Below are 19,045 nucleotides of genomic sequence, written 5' to 3'. Positions count from 1 at the left end.
GTATAACTTTCTGTAATCTTTTATGAGTATAACTTTGTGTAAACACATGAAAAACTTGTATACAAAGAAATCTTGTCCTTAGCCAGGTCATTTGTGCTGTGTTTCCTGAAGTATGAGAGGTGCTTCTGAATTATCAGCCTCATATGAACTTAGTCTGAAATTGCTTGCTTATTCATAAAATGATCTGATAAATTTTAAGAACCAAGCTTCTTGGATAACTGTCTCTCGTGCAATTCTAGAATACATTGCATAATTCAGACAATGTAAATGTATGCAAAATGCTTAAAGTTTGATTTTTGGATGATAAATTGAATGCAGGTGTTCATTGTTTACCTAATTGTAAGATAGCCTATTTTGTTTCTACTTGAAACATTCTGAGCATGAATCTGTAACTGCAGAGTAAGAAACCTGTGCATGCATGCCTTTGATTTAGTTTTCCTCTAATGTATATATTGTTCTTTGTTGGGCAAACTTCCCAGGCTGCCTTGCAGAAATAATACTGTGAATGATGTTAAGCTGAAAGGATAGATAGGTAACTGGATTATTTGTAGCTGTGGACCGTGACACGATTACCATAAAACAATGGATCCTAACTTCGATGTGTGTTATAAAATTTCAAACTGGTAAAATCTTTTCCCAGAAAAATAACCACATTATACACAAAATACCTTATTCAGAGGTTTTGAGTCCCTCTGAGGCCTATTCATTTACCTCATGTTAACATAAGTTTTGATCATTATTCAAACTTTATTTTTTAAATTATTTAAAAAAAATTTTTACTGTTTTTTTTTTAAACTTCTGAGAGAAAGAGAGACAGTGTGAGCAGGGAGGGTCAGAGAGAGAAGGAGACACAGAATCCGAAGCAGGCTCCAGGCTCTGAGCTAGCTGTCAGCACAAAGCATTACATGGGGCTCGAACCCACGAACTGTGAGATCATGACCTGAGCTGAAGTCAGATGCTCAACCAACTGAGCTACCCAGGTGCCCCTTTTCAAACTTAATTTAAAGCTACTAGAAAGTGATTAAAAATGAACCACAAGGTTAAGTAATATAAGGGGACAATGGCAAAACAATAGCCAGAAACCAGGTGAATTAGTAGTAAAGGGCAGAGTAGATCTGAGAATGCTCAATTATAAGAAAGTGGTAGGGAAAGCTAGGAATTAAAATTTTCTACAGTAGGATTTCCCAAAAGTTGAGGGCCTGGCAGCATCTGGACAGCTAAGTGAAGGTGGGTTTAGTGGAAACTATTTAAGAAGCAGTCTGTTCTTTTTTTATCCTTTTTTTAATTTTTTTAAAAAATTTTATTTATTTCTAGGGGAGAGAGAGAGAGAGAGAGAGACAGCGTGAGCAGGGGAGGGTCAGAGAGAGAGGGAGACACAGACTCCGAAACAGGCTCAAGGCTCTGAGCTGGCAGTCAGCACAGAGCCCGACGCGGGGCTCCAACCCACGAACCGTGAGATCATGACCTAAGTGAAAGTCAGATGCTTAACCGACTAAGCCACCCAGGTGCCCAGAAGCAGTCTGTTCTATAAATCATCTTCTCAACTCCATCACCCTCTCCCTACTCAGAAACAAAGGAGGATGGGGGTTGATGTGCTCTCTCTGTCTGGGGAGAGCATTGCATACAGTTGATGGAATGAGTGCCTTGCCTAAAGTAGTCATTTACTGATTGTGCATGTACTTACTACTGGCTGAACGGGGAAGGCCATGGCCCCTTTTCCCACTCAGCAGTCAGTATCCTCATGGCTTTGCTTTCCTTCTTGGCTGAAAATTGGAAGAGTTTTGTTTGGAGACTCTGTCCAGTATACAAATAAAGAGCTAAAAATACGAACCTGAGAGGCTCCCCAGTAAACAACGTAACCTCATCACCCTACAGTGAAGCTTAGCATTAACAAACCCCACCCTTGCACTCATTACTTAATAGCTTTTGAATCTTGCACTCGTAAATATAGGCTGACACGTATACCTATATCATCTAAAGAATGCACTTCCTGTAGAAGATAGAGACTGAAACAGGAAAGAGTAACATGAAGGATGCCACAAAAAGACAGGGAAAGAAAAAGGTGTTTGTGCCATTTGTTTGTTTACAAGTTGATGTCCTTTCAAAGGTAAAGTTATTGGAAACATGAAACAGGTTGAGAATGCTAAGGAAAAATAACATTTAAAGAATAAAAGATCTGGGATAAAAACAAATCTGAGAAAGTCTTTCCCAAAGGACAAAAAGATGAAATACAGGAAAGAAGAGAAAATTAAAAGTCCAGTCAAAGAGAGCCAACACTTAATAACACAAGATCTTGAAGGAGAGAAAATAAAGTGGAGGAAATGCCAAAGAAATGAAGCAATAAAAAGCATTTTAAAAACTAACATCTTAGGCCCCCTTTCTCAGAAAGCTATTAGAGGATCTGTTTAACAAAAATGACTTAGTCTTTGAAGAAAGATGACATTGGATACAGGAGATAGGAGATCTGTGACAGCAGAGAGATGAAGATTATCCCCACAAGGTTTCTAAAGTAAGATTTTAGAATGATAGCTGTGTGACTGGCAGAGGGCAGTCCATCGATGTTGAAAAAGCTGAGAAGACTCCAAGAATGATTACTTCAGGAATATAGAACTGGTGAAGTGTGTCTGTGTGTGAACATCTTGAGAGTAGATCTAAACAAATAGCTAAGTGTTAGCTGTTGAGTGAGTCATAAGTATATAGAAAACTAAACACTTGGAAGATAAGCTTTCATTTCAGGGAAGACAAAGGCTCATGCAAGAAAGGAATTATAATATATGACTTAGCTGGGAGGAATGTTTACATAATCAGTGATGTAAACACTCAATACTGATTTAACCAAAGTTATGACATTGAAGGAGTGGGGAATGGGTGTTAGTATATACCATGGTTAGGTTGGAAGGAAAAGGACAGGATTCTTCAAAAGATAGCCAATTCAGAAGGTAAAGAGGTAGTATCACAATATGTTTAGGGATAAAAGTGTGGTAAGTTAGTTGACCCCAGTTTACCAGTCCTCTGACACTGTTTGTTCTACTTTTGTACCCCTGCTGTGGTCTCTTGGTGAGGGAAGGGTATTTACCTGTTTACTGGTTCTGGAATGGGCCTCGTAACTCCTAACATGGACATCAATAATAGAAGTCAGTTGAATGAAGGAAAAGTAATTGTGTCTGGGGAAGACAAGTTAGACTGAAGGGGGTGAGGTAAACTTTTTTCTAACAAATCTTGTAGGGATATTTGGTTCTTCAAACTAACTATGTAAACTTAAAACTGATAAAAATTATAAAGAGAAAAGGGAATAAAACAACATGATTGATTTTTAGTTGGAGTTCATAAAGGAGATTTAGTGGATATCCAATAGATCACGGCGGTAATAAAGTTCAGAAGGCCTTCAACTATAGACTTCTGATTTTTTTTTAATAGCAGTCTAAGAAAATGGAGGTTTTGTGACCAAGATCAGATGGTGACATTATAGTACTGGACGTTTCAATGAGCTAAAACGGAAAGTTTAAAGAGAGAGTAAGAGAAATGATGGATTGGAGGTTTTGGTCTGAGACTTGAGGTGCAGAATTTAAAAATGTCAGAGGAGGAACAGATAGAGGTAATATCAGGTTTGCAGGTGATTGTCAAAGGGGACAGGGATGAGGGATGGGATGGGCAGATGGGATGAAGTAGACTGGAAGGCAGAGCCTTCTAGTGATGTAATGCATGTCCCCAGGACTAGAAGTACAGCATAGGGAATATAGTGAATGGTATTATAATAGCACTATATGGTGACAGATGGCAGCTGCACTTGGGATGAACACAGTATCACATATAGATTTGTGGAGTCACTGTTGTGTAGTTAAAAGTAATGTAACCTTGTGTGGCAGCTATACTTGAATTAAAACAAAACAAAACATCAGAAAACAATTGAAATAATGAAAGGATCCACAAAGTAAAAGGAAACAAAATAAAAGCAAGCTCCCAGAGTTGGAACGACAGTGGTGAGAGTGGAGAGCAGCCCCCAGCCTAGTTACCATCGCCCACCCCCCTGGAGGAGCCACAGCTGTCTGACTGGCCAAGTCCCCATCACTGCAACCCAGGCAGCAAGGCCAAGACCCAGTAGCCACTGCAGACACCAATCTGGCACCACAGGCAGTGGCACATGAAGTAGTGGCATCTGCTTGTGGGGACAACCAGGTCATCCCAGTGAGGGTTTTGGAAAAAGTAAAATGGCTCAGTGTAAGAAACAGGTATGGTATCATCAATTGTAGTGATACCACGGAAGTTGTATTTGTGCCCCAGACTGCCATAAAGAATAATCCCAGGAAGTACCTTCGCAGTGTAGGAGAGGGAGGGACTGTGGAGTTGGGTACTGAGAGAGAAAAGGATGTGGAAGCAGCAAATGTGACAGACAGGCCCTGCGTGAAGCTCCAGTGTAAGGCAGTAGATAAGCAGTCAACTTAATAACCATTATCCACGCTATCCCCTTGGCAGGGGTCATTAGTGCAATTCTCAGTTAATAACCAGGATAGTGAGACTGGGAGAAAGAGTGGGAACCAAGCTTGCTCCTAAAGGCCTGGCCCCACAGCCCTGCCCCACCACAGGCTACGATTTCTACTTACTGCAGGTGGATACCAGTGGCTGTTGACCACAGTCTTCTGATCCTCCTGTGCAGGGAGAAGTGATGGAAAATGCTGACAATCAGGGTGCAGGAGAACAGGGTAGACCCATGAGATAGAATATGCATCGTAGTTATAGATGACCCTTCCACAGGGATCCTCTTCGCCAAAGGCAGCCTAGGGAAGATGGCAAAGAAGAAGTTAGGGAAGATCAAGGAGATGAGACCCAAGGTCAGCAGCCATTGGAGTGTCAGTGCTGCCACATCTTCACTTACCAATGCAGATGCACAGAAAACCTTAAACCACAAGATGGCAAAGAGACAAAACGAGCCTATCCATAAACTGAGAATTTGTTAGCTTCAGAGGCTGAGCAGGGGGTGGGGGGTGGGTGGGCTGAATATAGGTTGGCTTACCATCTCCACCATCATCCAGTTTACTCATCCAACAGGAAGAAATGAAAGTGAAATTGTACCAATAAGAAATGAAAAAAAGATTGGAGCTGAAGATCTTAAGTGCCTGGGCCAGGAAAATAGATCTGTATTATCTATGCAACATGGGGTTAGTTTTTAATTTTTTTTACCTAAAGACATCTCTTTTTGGTTATGACAAATGTGTTTAAAAGAAAGGGCCTGTTTTTTTCAACACCCCTTTATTTCTTATACGTTTATTTTGGGAGGGGAAGGACAGATAGAGAGCCATCAGCACAGAGCCTGACGTGGGGCTTGAACCCATGAACTGTGAGATCATGACCTGAGCTGAAGTCAGACGCTTAACCAACTGAGCCACCCAGGTGTCCCCCTCAATATGTGTTTAAAGATTTTTAAATTTTTTCATACCTGGTCAGGTTGAGATTTTTAAGAACCTCATTTTTAATTTGTAATAAAAGTTTAGAGCTTGATTTTTTTGACAAGCATCTGTTAATAAAGGTCTTAAATAATTGTCAAAAAAAAGTTTCTAGGAGGATTACAGAAAAGTAGTTGCTTGGGAGAAGATAAAAGGTGAAGCAAAGTTCTAGATGATTTGAAAAGTTCTGTGTACGGACTTGGAATTCAGCCAGTGTAATGTCAGTAGTTTGAGTAAAAAGGAAGACTGATCCATATGCTTAAAACTGCAGAGCCTGTGAAGTAGTGAGAAATGACAGTACTACGAAGATGGAGAGATTTTGCCAGATGGCATAAATTGTGGAAGGATGGGATTCCAGAAAAATACCTTTTTATGGAAGAACAGTGGAGATGTAGAATACTAACTGTGACTTCAAGCTTTTTTAGTAAGTGATGGTTGGGAAAGTCAGTAGATAGCATGTGAGAACGAGGTCAGGCACTTGGCATACCTTCAGCCCTAGGTGGCGAAGAACCTGTTTTGTAATGAGATTGAGCATACTACAGCACAACAGGGAATGGTACGGGAAAAGGTACGGAAGGGTAGGGAAGGAGGTTAACTATGGGGTGATGATCCATGAAGAAGGACCCAAAAGTATGGGAGGTATATTACTGTGATGTTAGTCCTATAACTTTACTCCTGCATAAGGAAAAAAATAGTAAAGCAAGACATACATGACAAAAAGCTTCACCTATGTGTACTTTAAAATGGGAAGAGAATGGGGCACCTTGGTGGCTAAGTCAGGTAAGTATCTGACTCTTGGTTTTGGCTGGGATCGTGCTCTCATGGTTTATGGGTTTGAGTCCTGTGTCCGGCTCTGCGCTGACAGTGTGGAGCCAGCTGGGGATTCTTTTTCTCTCTCTCTCACTCTGCACCTCTCCCACTTGTGCTGTCTTTTTCTCTCTTAAAAATAAGCTTAAAAAACCTAATTATAAAAAGGGAAGAGAATATCCATTACTCTAATGGTCACAGTTGAGAACTCATAATAGTTACACACACCTTTCTTTCCATTTTCTGTCTTTATTCTTCTAACTGCAATACTAATTTTTCTCATTTTTCATGAAGGAAACTGGATGTCAGGGAAAGTAGAAGGAAAAGATTGGTACACATGGTCAGAGCTATTCCAATATTGGTGGAGAGGAAATAGAACTTTACACAAACATTGGATGTTATCAAAAAGCTTCTGGCTACTTATTAAACTCCAGTTTTTATAGTTAACTATCTAAATTCATAACCAATATCCAGACTTTATCAAGGAATACTTATAAACTAGTTACTATACCAGACACCTCCAGTGTCTGTCTGTTAAACAACTTGTCATGTGGAAAAATTATTTGGCTTCAGTGTCCAAGCTCTTAAACACTTGGTACCAGGTCCTCAAATTCATGAGAGTATACATATACAGCTATCAGTTCAACAAGCCACATTTAAGGACTTGTGATAAATTTTAATATACAGTTTATAAGTTTCTTTAAATTGTTAAAGAACAGGAACAAATTGAAAATTAGTATCTTACATTTATGATAATTGGATTTCATATTTTTTAATATAGTAATACACATGAACTGTTACTTTCAAATTCACTGTGTAGACTTTAAATATTCTTCAACTTAATTATCACCAGCATATCAGATTCATTTGTTGAAATTACATATATATGTGTTTAAAAAATTTTTTAAATGTTTTATTTTTTTGGTAGAATGATACAGCATGAGCAAGGGAGGGTCGGAGAGAGAGGGAGTTACAGAATCTGAAGACAGGCTCCAGGCTCTGAGCTAGCTGTCAGCACAGAGCTCGAGACGCGGGGCTCAAACCCACGAACTGTGAGGTCATGACCTGAGCCAAAGTCAGACGCTTAGCCGACTGAGCTACCCAGGCGCCCCTATATATATGTATTTTGAAACACAATCCTTAATTCAGAGGCATCTATTTTTTTAGTATGATATTGATATTGCCTATTACATTGCACTATATAGATGTTACATGATTTTTTTCCAGCACATAATACAAGGATGGTGTATATGTAGCAAGGGTTAAGAAGAGCCTTTATGTCAACTCTCCTTTTCCTTCTTAGAGGCAGTTTCTCCTGAGACTTTCCAAAGAGATTGTATTCATTCTTAAATTACATCTGTGAATCTCTTCCCATTTATAGGCACCCCTTCCTGAGGAGGCATAATGCCTTCTTTCACTGACTTTCTCATACTGTTTTCTGCTTAACAATCACCTGGAGACTCTACTTGACTATTCTGCTAGCATTTCCCTTTATTTTTCTACTATGTGGAATATCCTGCTTTCTTTGTCCTTTGTTGTCAGTTTACCCAGTATACTCCTCAGTTGTGTGGAGCATAATGTCCTGAGAAAGAGGGGATGGGGAAATTTCTGCTTTCCTATGCACATGAGAAACTATCATTCTATTCCAAGAACAACAAAAAAGTTGAACAAACTGAAAAATAAACTTTTTAGATCCATCAGCAGTGAAGTCACAGACCAAACTGCTGTCCTCAGTATTGCAGACACAGGTGAAATTTAAAGTATTTTCAACTAAACACGAATGAAAACGTTGACTTTGGAATACAGCAGAAGCAGTACTTAAGGGGAAATATATGGAGTTCACTGTACATAGTAGAAAAGAAGAAACCTCTAACTGATAATCTAAAATTCCATATTAGGGAACTCAAAAAAGAGCAAATAAATTCCAAAATAGGTAGAAGAAAAATAATAAAAACTAGAGGAAAACAAATGGAGAATAGTAAGACCAAAATCAAACCCAAAAGTTGGATCTCTGAGAAGCTTAATACACCACACAAAGAGGAAAGAGGACTCAAATTACTAAGCCAGAAAGGAAATAAGGGACATCGTTACAGAACCAACAGAAAGTAAGAAGATAATAAAGGAATATTGTGAACACCTCTTTGTTTCCATCTAGGTAGTAACCCAGATGAAATGGACCAATTACTTGAGAGACAGTTTGCCAAAATTCATAAAAGAATACACAGTCTGAGTAGGCACCTATCTATTTAAAGAAATAATAATTTTCCAAAACACCAATTCTGGGTGCATTTGCCTATAAAGTCTAATAAATGTTGAAAGGAGAGGTTACACCAATTTTCTATATTCTCCCCTGAAGATAGAAGCTGAGAGAATGGTTTGCTAATTCATTCTGATGCCACCTAACAGTACAAGCAGACAGAGATACTACAAGAAAGCAACAGACCACTACATCATGAACATAAGTGAAAAAATTTTGACCATTAGCAAGTATAATCCAACAATGTATGTTAGAAATTAAAGTCTTCATCGGAGTGGGATTTATTCCAAGTATTCAAGCCAAGCTCATCTTTAAAAAAAATAAAAATATATCAATAGGCTGAAGAAAAAATCAAGTAATTATTTCAGTACTTGCAAGAAAAAAATTTGGCAGAATTAGGGCCCATTCATGACAAAAGTTTAACAGATTGGGAATAGAGGGAGCAGTACCTCAATTTGATAAATGTAATGCACAAAAAACCTATAGCTAACATCACACTTAATGATAAATGAGAAGCTTTCTTGCTAAGAACAGCAACAGGGCAAAAATGTACCCTCCCACCCTCTCTTTTTAGCTTTGTACTGGAACTCTTAGTGAGAAAAGAAAGTAAGTACTTTGGAAAAGACAAAATAAAACTCTTGGTAGGTGACATAATTGTCTTTGTATAAAATCTGGGAGAATGAGCAAACTCCTAGAAGTGACTGTAGAAAAGTTGCATAATTCAAGGTTATACAACAGTCTATCGCATTCCTATATAATAGCAATGAACAGATGGAATTTGAAATTAAACACTTCATTTGTGATGGGTTAAGGGGTGATGGTGGGGTTCGGAGCCAGTGGCCAAGAAAGAATTCTTGAAGATGTCTTTAGTGCATAAAGATGATTTTATTGAAGCATGGGGATAGAACCCATGGGCACAAAGAACAGTTCTGGAGTTGTGATGGGTAACTGATTATATACCCTCAGGCTGGGGTGGAGTTAGGGATAGAGTAAGTTTTTAAGGTATTGTGGAAGCAAGGTTTCCAGGACTTTGAGGAGCTAGGTGTTGTTGGGAAAATGCCAATTATTATCGTTTAGTGAAACCTCAGTCATGAGACTCTTCAGATATCTATCAGGGGCCTATAAGCCTGGAGGATGGTTGCCAGCATATATCTTAGGGGAGTTGAGATAAAGGACATTTCCAAAGGAATTTTTATATGTTAAAGTAGACTTATAGGATCCTGGGGGGTCAGGATAATGCTGAGCCAAGATGCCTTTTGCCTCTAAGAAAGTGTCATCATCGAGGTAGCTGAGCTCCTAGAGGGAGGTGACTATCCTGTTTCGAGGACTTATCAGTGGGCCATAGACAGTAAGAGAATTTAATTTTTAATTTGCCTCAGTTTTCCACATCACAATGGCAAGCACTTAAACCTCTTTACTTTGTTCTTGAGTAGCCAGGAGTGTCTTAGGAACATCATACGTATTCCACTTGAGGGGGAGGATGCTAGCTTGTACTTTGCCCTCAGCTTGCCCCATGCTCCCTCATCAATTTGCACTTAGTGCCTTCAAAATGAATTACTTAAAAATCTGTCCAAATATGTATTAGATCCATAGGAGAAAAGCTACAAAACTCTAAGGAGAATTAAAGAGCAGAATAAACAGATCTATTCCATGATCATGAATAGGAAGACTCAATATTACCAAAATGTTAGTTCTTTCTATGTGGTCTATAGACTCAAAGCAATCCCATTAAAAAAAAAAAAAAACAGTTTACATATGTAAACTGATTTTAGAGTTTATATAGAGAGGCAAAAGACCCAGAACAGCCAATGCAATATTGAAGAAGAGTAAGGTTGGAGAACTGACACTATTCGATCTCATGACTTACTGTAAAGCTATAGTAATCAAGACTGCTTGGTACTGCTGGAAAAACAGACAAACCAATCAGTGCAACAGAATATAGAGCCCTGAAAATAGACCATATAAATGGCTGATTTTGGTCAAAAGAGGAAAGGAAATACAATGGAACAAAGGTAGTCTTTTCAATAAATGGTTTTGCAACAGCTAAAAGTACACATAAAAAAATGAATCTAGATATAATTTTCACCTTCCACAAAAGTTAAGAAGGGATCATAGCCTGAGTGTAAAACACAAAACTGTAAAACTCCTGGGAGAGAGGAGAAAAGTTAGATGACCTTGAGTTTGGGGTTACCTTTTTAGATTCAACTTCAAAGACATAATCTACAAAAGAATTGATAAACTGGACTTAATTAAAAATAAAAACTTGTGCTCTGTCAAGGTCAATTTTAAAAAATGAGAAGACAAATCAAAAGGTGGGAGAATAGATCTGTAAAAGACACATGTGATACAGGACTCTTATCCAGAACATTAAAAAAAAAAAAAAAACTATTAAAACTCAACAACGAAAAAAAACAACTCAAAAAGTAAAGACCTCAATAGGGATCTCACCAAAGAAAATACACACATGGCAAATAAGCATATGAAAAGATGCTCCACATTCTAAGTCATTAGGTAAATGCAAATTAATGTATTGAAATATCACTGCACATCTATTAGAGTGGTTCAAATTTAGCATGCCAGGACCTAATGCTGGTGATGCTATGGAGCATTCCTGGTGAACATACAGAACAGCACATTCACTTGGAAAGATCATTTGACAGTTTCCCTATAAAACTAAGCATACTCCTACCATTTAATCTAAGAATTGCACTTCTTTGTATTTACTGAAATGAGTGCAAAACTTAGGTCCACACAAAAACCTACACGTGAATGTTTATACCAGCTTTTTTCATAACTGCCAGGACTTGGAAGCGAGTAAGATGTTGTTCAGTAGGTGAATGCGTACATGAACTGTGGTACATCTAGAAAATGGGGTATTATCCAGGGCTAAAAAACAAAAAAACCCAAAAAAACCAAAAAACGATCTGTGAAGACGTGAAAGACATCCAGGAAACCTAAATGGATGTTTTCTGCGGGGGGGGGGGGGGGGGGGGTGGGGAACAATCTGAACAGGCCACATAGTGTGAGTCCAAGTATATGATTTCTGGAAAAGACACAACTAAGGAGGCAGGAAGAATTCAGTGGCTATCAGGGGTAGAAGGCGAGGAGGATGAATGGAAGGAGTGCAGAGAATTTTTAATGCAATGACAATACTCCTTATGGTACCAAAATGATTAAATACATTATACATTTGTGACCACTCCTGAAATGTAAAAACATTGAGTGAATCCTAGTGTAAATTGTGGACTTTAAGTGATAATGATGTATTGGTGTAAGCTCACTGATTTTAACAAATATTCCTCCCTGGTATAGAATTTTGATAGTGGGGGAAGCTATGAGTGTGCGGGGGTAAGGGTCATATAAGAAATACATATACCTTATGTTCAGCTTTGCTGCAAACCTAAAACTGCTCTAAAAAGACAAAGCCTGTGACATTCAGAATGAAAGAGAACGTAAAGGAACTAAAATTATGTTTTGACCTTCAGTGTTTGTAGAAATCCATATTCTTTTCTCACACGTGATAAAAACGTTTTTTTTTTTTTTGAAGTATGGTTTTATGTTGACAATCATTACCTTCAAAATTATGGAGAAACTATTGCTTTGTTTTTCTAATTTTCATGCTTGCTATTTTGTCTCAACCAATTTGGGTTCCTGCTTTACAGGAGACTTTTTGTTGCTGCTGTTTATTGAGTTTGGTGTATTTTCATTCATTAGCTTCTACATTCCATGGAACTTTTTAATTTGGAAACTCATGTTCTTTATTACTGTAATTTTTTTTGAAATACTTGATCTTTGTCTTAGTTTTCTGTGTTCTTTCCTTCTGACTTTTTTTTTTTACACCATATTGGACTTTGTGGTCACTTTTTTTCTTTATTTTCCTTCCTTTTAAATATTACACTATGTTATGGTGATAAACACTTTCTCACTTATGTTCAAATCTTTTTTTATTGTATCATTCCTCTAAAAGATTTTAATTTTTGCTTTTGACTTTAGATTTTGTGCACATGTTGGTTTTCAGTTAAATCTGGTTTTTCTGGTCATATTTATGTGTTGGAGACTATTTGTCATGGGTTTTGTGGGTATAGCTTGTTGATTTTGAGATTCATTCTAATATAACTGAGATGAACCATATTTGGGGGTCTCTGAGAACAGTGTCCTCAGGGCTTCTGCCTAGGAAGAATATTGTTTGACATTCTTTTAGGCTGCAAGTTGAGAGAGGCAGAGGGTTCTTACTGTCAGCATGTGTATGTTACATGACCAGTGATATCACTATGATTCCCATGCTGAATAATAAAGATCAACATTTTCAGCAATTATACACTGATTAGCTTTCTTGATTTAAAAATTGACCATTGGGCTAGTTGTTTTCTACTCTATCTATTGTGTTTTTCTTTTTCTGCCTGCCTTTATATTTCTTATTTTTAATAATTCTCTTATCACTATTGATTTCTTAGTTTTTAACTTGAAAATATTTAGTGTATGCCTTGACGTTCTAATGTAAGTGTAGTCACAGTCACCTTCAAATAATAGTACACTATTCATGAGCTCATAGTAGTAGTTTGCTCCAGGGGAGCCTGCAGGGGTGTGAAAATTTCAGTTGAGTATGTGGCTCCCAGGAGTTCTGTTTCTCCTGTTCACCGCCACTTAGTACTTAGCGATGTGTTGAAATTCTCTACTTCTTACCTGCTTGTATGGCGTCTGGTGTCTCTGCTCTTTGTTGTGCTCTCGGTAAGCCTGCGATGGTGTTCCCTTTGTCCTTGACCAGGAGGCTGCTTGGTCCTCTTGTGACCTTAGCTCTGGTGGGTTCAAGAAAAGTTAAGCTTTTGTAGCTTACCTGATTTTTCTTCAGAAAAGAACATTATTTCTTCCAGCTTTCCATGCGTGACACAAAAGTAGAAATCCTCATCATTGTTAGTGAGAAACGTAGGAATTCACAATTTAATTGGTCATTAAGCATGCATGGTTTTGAATTTACTGCAAAAGTACATTTTACTGCAGAGATTACCAGAAGCCTCATAAATATTTGTAATAGTAGTCTATAACAATGAATGACAAGTTCAGGCTCTTCTTTCTGTCAGGTTGGCTCGGGCTCCATTTTCAGTATATATTTCTTATACACCTGACCCAGAATTTTCTGTGTTTCTCATTGGCCCTAACGGCTGGAATCCTAAAGACTTCATACGATATGTAGGCTCTTGCATGTTGGATGGTGCAGCATGTGGCTGCAGGAGTCCAGCATCCAGTAATTCTCTTTGCACCACATCAGACAGGAGGGAGAGCCTGTTCCTATGGTCTCCTCTCAATGTGCACTTCGTGAGCACATTTACGGCTTTCCACAAATGTGGGAAGTATCTTGCTTCTGAAAAGAGTCAAGAAAAGGGCTATCACTGGTCATCTTTGGGATTTAACCACATATTAAAGAGAGCATTCTGTTGACTGTACACAGATCTCACATACTGCTAGGTGAGACTGCAGATGCTGCAAGTACAAAGAAGTTTAACACATTCATTTACTTGAATATGCCTAATGTTGGTAATACTTTTTCAGTGATTATAATGTGGAAGAAATATGTCATGTAAAGTGTATCAGAATGGAAGATGTAAGGTGAGACCATTCTCGTCAGCTTGGGATTTTGTACATTTGGTGCTTTTATTTTCTCGGCCATTACCTTCACACAGCATTGTAAGTAGGATTTCGGAATCTCTAGTACAGCACTACAGCACCGACAACACGTGCTGTCAAACCGATGTTTGTGGCCTTCCCGCAGGCTTCCGTACAGGAGTATGTTTGTTCTAAAATCCAAGTCTTATCAGATGGCTGGAAATTTTGTATGTTTCTGTGCCACCTTTTGCCTTAAAGGTATCCCTCTCTCCTCCAAGTATAGTCAGTCTTGAGAGTGAGATCAGAGACCATTTCCTTTGAAAGATCTTCTCTGATGGGTTTACACAGAATTAAGTGTTTTATCTCCTGGTCTACTTACAGATATACTTCCATTGTTGCATCTAGCATATTCTGTTGGAAAATATTTGTTATAGATCAGCCTTATTTTTAAGAGTTGAGTTCCTTGAGGACGTAATACATGTCTCATTTATCTTGATAAGCTGGAATGTGATACAGAGCTTGGACATGATAGGCACTCAGTATTATTCAGCTGAACTGTATTAGTCATTTTAATGGTTTTGCTGGAAATGCTTAAAAATGTTGCTTGTATTTTCCTAAATTTATGAGAGTTCCTTCCATTTTTGTCTAATAATGGAATACTAACTGTTTTCAAGTTGAGAATCAAAATAAAAAATTTTAAAAATTATACGTTGACAAGTAAAATATTAAAATGAACAAAAACTGCCTGCAAATATGTTGATCATAAATATCAAAGTTGAAGTTTGATGGATACATATATTTGTTAAATAAAATTCAGATAGAGGGATCTTCAGCCATACTTTGAGGCAGTTTAGAAACAGGGTTGGAAAGGTAGCTTATAATCAAAGGACTTTTGATTTATGTTTTTTTATAATGTTTTTATATTATGTTTATTTGATCCCTAAAACTCTTGAGGAAGTTCAAAGCATATGATTACAACTTTCCTACACTCTTTATTTTTTGACTTTTAGGGCACAGGGACAATTATTCTGTAACTTGATTAGCAAGTAGCTGATTTAAGAGTTAATGAGTTTTCTAGGCCTTATCTTTTCTGTATTGATTATGAAATTTAAAAAAAGTTTCACTTAAAATATTTTGAAACTTCTTTCTTTTTTTCATCTTCTGCCCAGTGTAGTGATTATGACTTGGAATTTGGAACTGAGTGTTTACAGTTGGCTCTAAAATACGGTCACATTAAAGCCAAACTTGTGGAAGGATCACCTGAGCTCTGGAAGGTAAGGGAGTTGCTGTTTTGTCCTGGAACTTGGCTGTGCTTGTATATCATTCCTAGAACACATTGTGTAGGTGTAAACACTTTCAGGCTGCTTCAGTAAATGAAGTAGTAGTATATAAAAATACATTATTTCATACTGAAACAGTATTTTGAGGAAAAGTGTATGTATGTGTGTATGTATGTACACGTTAATGCCCTTAAGAGTTTCACTGGATTTTCTAAGCCATCAAAGGTATGGTATCATTTCTATTGCATGGTTTCAAGAAAATTCACTTTGAGATGACTTATCTAAATAAATTCTACTTTAGCTGATAAGATGGTTTTATTCAGTTTTTTTTTTCTTCTCTCTCCATATATCCTTCTATTCTGTTGCCTTAAACTGCTTTGCGTTAAAAATACAACTCTGCTTCCCACAGTACCAACATTTCCTTCTGGGCCCTGGGGTGGTGGCTCCAACTTAACTGGGCTGAAGAAATACCTGTCTTAGTTCTGACTCCATGGCCTGGGTGAATGGACCCACTTGATGGCCCCAGTGAGCAGTTGGACTCTTGAATTTAGTAAAGTTTGACTCCTAATGACAAATTCTTTGTTTTGGAAGGGCTGACGTGATGATAGCACTCTGATACTAAGGCTTCCTGTGGAGGCTGGAGTGTTTCACAGTGTGGCTTTTGTTTGTTATGAAGGTGGGATTGTGTCGAACAGTATATTCTGAAATAGGATAGTGTTGTTACCTTTTTTAAAGCATTGCTGCTTTTGAAATATGGATGAAAATTGATAAAGCATTCACCTAAATCTGATTAGGAAAGATTCATTTTAACTCTAAGATTATATTAATCCAAAAGCATATTTCCTCATTGACTTGAAGACAAACCAGAAAGCCCTATAAGTTCATTAGGTATTATGTACAGTAAACTGATGAACCTTGCTGCATGCTAAGATTATCTCATATACTTAAAATGTTCTAAAATTACAAAATATTGGCATGTCTGGATTATTGGCTGGTAGAGAAAATCCATGTGGGATTACTGTTCTTTTAAGGGTATCCAGATGTCATCAACCCAGCAGGCAAATATTTTATTCATTCTGTATATTCTTTTCTTTATATCGCTGTGATGGTGATGAACATATTGTGAGGACGATGGTGTTTCCCATCACATGTTTTGTTCAAGATGCTGACTCCCATCTCTGCTAAGACCCCTTTTGACTGAGTGCTCACTTCATTTGCAGACAAAGGGAAGGGTGTGAAAGTTCACAGACAACATGTTACCATAACACTCTCTGACCTCATTTTTTTTTTTCAAGCAGTTTATTGTCAAATTAGTTTCCACATAACACCCAGTGCTCATCCCCACAAGTGCCCTCCTCCATGCCCATCCCTCCTCCCCCCCCACACCCATCAGTCCTCAGTTTTTGTTAGCATTCAAGAGTCTCTCATGGTTTGCCTCTCCCTTTCCCCCACCATTTCCCCCCTTCTTCTCCCCCTTGTTTCTCAGTTAATTTCCTCTTAATCCTCCTATACGTGCAAACATATGATATTTGTCTGACCTCATTTTTGATGTCTTAGGGGACATGGTGATCTATCTCTATGGGTGTTCAGAGCCTTTTTGAAACTTGTCAGACACCCTGAGATCTGCAGATGAAAGGAAAGTAACACATTGCTCTTGAAATTTTCCACTTGTCCCTCATGAATTTATTTCAATTAAAAAAATTGCAAAATCAAAGTCCTCTTTCACTGCCTTCTCCAGCAGCACAGTTTTAGCTCTCACGTCTTGGTGCTCAGTTTCCCTTTCATGGGCACCTAGTGTCTGTGCCCAGAGTCAGGGATTGGCCTTGCCGAGGGCTTCTCATCATTCCTCTGGTGAGTCATTTCAAAATGCTGTTAGCAGTTAGATTGTATCCCCCACAAACCTGTGTTCAAGTTCTAACTTAACTCCTGCACTTGGGAATGAGACCTTATTTGGAAAGCAACTTGACAGGGGCACATGGGTGGTTCAGTCACTTGACCATCTGACTCTTGATTTCAGGTCAGGTGACAATCTCAAGGTTTGTGAGTTTAAGCCCTGCTTCAGGCTCTGTGCTCACCACAGGAAGCCAGCTTGCGATCCTCCCTCCACCTCCCACCAACCTCCCTCACTCTGCCCCTCCCCTGCTTGTCAGCTTGCTCTCTCTCTCTCTCAAAATAAATAAACATTAAAAAAAAAAAAGCATCTTTATAGATCTAATAAAGTTAAGATGGGGTTCTACTGGCATCAAGTAGGCCCTGAATTCAGCAGTGAAGAATAGCAGAAGGGAGAGAGCTAAAGGGAGAGTGCCAGTGACTGACTATGGAGGCCTAGAGAGGAGTGCTGCATCTATAAGCAAAGAAAAGCCAGTGGGCAGAGGCCTGAAGCATTCTTTGATACTTCAAGCTTTCAGAGGGGGATGTGGCCCTAATGACACCTGGTTTTGGGACTTCCTGCTTCCAGTACTGTCAGAGATCAAGCTCAAAGCCACCCAGTTTGTGGTACTTGGTTATGGTAACCCTGGGAAACTAATAAACATTCCACAGGCTTAGGCCCAGAGGGATCAGCTTTACAGTATCAGTTTATAAACCCGGAGGGATGGGGGAGCCCCTTTCTTTAGAATGTTTGAATAATGGGATCTTGGATTCTAAAAGGGTCCTTAACACAATGGATTGGGCAAAAAGTCTTAAATGGCAGTGAGGAAGTCTTTTATAGATACCACATTTCTTCTGTTGAGGTGGAATTATTTGGAATACAAATACTGCAGTTGCTGTAGGTTCTCTGTTTCCTCTTCCTCCTGTCTCTCATTGTCTTCCTCCCTGCTGCCCCCCCCCCTTTTTTCTTTTTTGTGATGTTTTCCTAGCTGGTGTCACCCTATTTAGCATCTGGATGACATCATACTGTCTTTAGTATAAAGGCTTCTCATTTAACTTTGAGGTCTTGGCATTTTGTATGGCTAAAAGAGTTTTTCACTTTCTCTTTAATCCAAAGCAATGGAATCTACACTGAGAACTTAGTGTTCTAATTCTACACTAGCACCAAAGATGCTACCATTTTTTAAAAATTTGGATCTGAAAGAATATTTAGTACAAGAAAGCTAAAACTGGTACTGGAATCGGATGGCCGAACCAACTGCCTGGCATGTGATTCATAAATCTTGACAGGATGGGAAATGCATTTCAGGAGGCATTTTATGGCCATAAAAAAGTAAGGCAAGGGAGGGTTCTGAATCACAGATGCAGGATACCTTCCTGTCCCCCTCAGAAGCCAGTTTGTTGACTACCACAATGGCATGAGGAGTGACTAGGATGCCTCATGCCTGCCCATAGGACTACTGGAACTGCCTCCAGAAATCCCGAGAGGGTTATTTTGTATTTTACATACTTTGTAGGTAAAAGTAAATGTAAGAAGTAGACACTGAGAGTTAGGCCACCTCTCTTGCAGAGTACCTCCTTTGTGGCCTGGAGGAAACGTTAATTTAAATGACCGTGCAGGGTACAGGATGTCCCCTAAGCCCCAGGACAAAGGCTAGCCAATCACAGAAGAGAGCAGGACTGATTTCTGGGATAGGGATTGGCTCCCTTCCTTTCTCTTGAGGGCCTGTGCCTTGCCAGACCTTAGTGAACAACAGACTATTATTTTGACAAAATTTCATCTAGTAGAC

General features: G+C 38.6%; 1 protein-coding gene across 1 annotated transcript in view; it reads left to right on the top strand.

Annotated features, from left to right (window-relative positions):
• LOC120221991 (D-ribitol-5-phosphate cytidylyltransferase-like) overlaps positions 1-19,045 on the top strand; it is a gene marked incomplete at its 3' end in the record, with an annotated part of 159,743 nt that overhangs the window by 85,854 nt on the left and 54,844 nt on the right. Inside the window, exon 4 of the mRNA XM_039219683.1 lies at positions 15,276-15,380. Within this exon, the coding sequence (XP_039075614.1) occupies positions 15,276-15,380 (105 nt within the window). The remainder of the gene's footprint in view (positions 1-15,275; positions 15,381-19,045) is intronic.

This window comes from Hyaena hyaena, unplaced genomic scaffold, assembly GCF_003009895.1.
Source record: "Hyaena hyaena isolate Hyena2069 unplaced genomic scaffold, ASM300989v1 scaffold_827, whole genome shotgun sequence".
Classification (NCBI taxonomy): Eukaryota; Metazoa; Chordata; class Mammalia; order Carnivora; family Hyaenidae; genus Hyaena; species Hyaena hyaena.
This window is presented reverse-complemented; position numbering and strand designations above follow the sequence as displayed.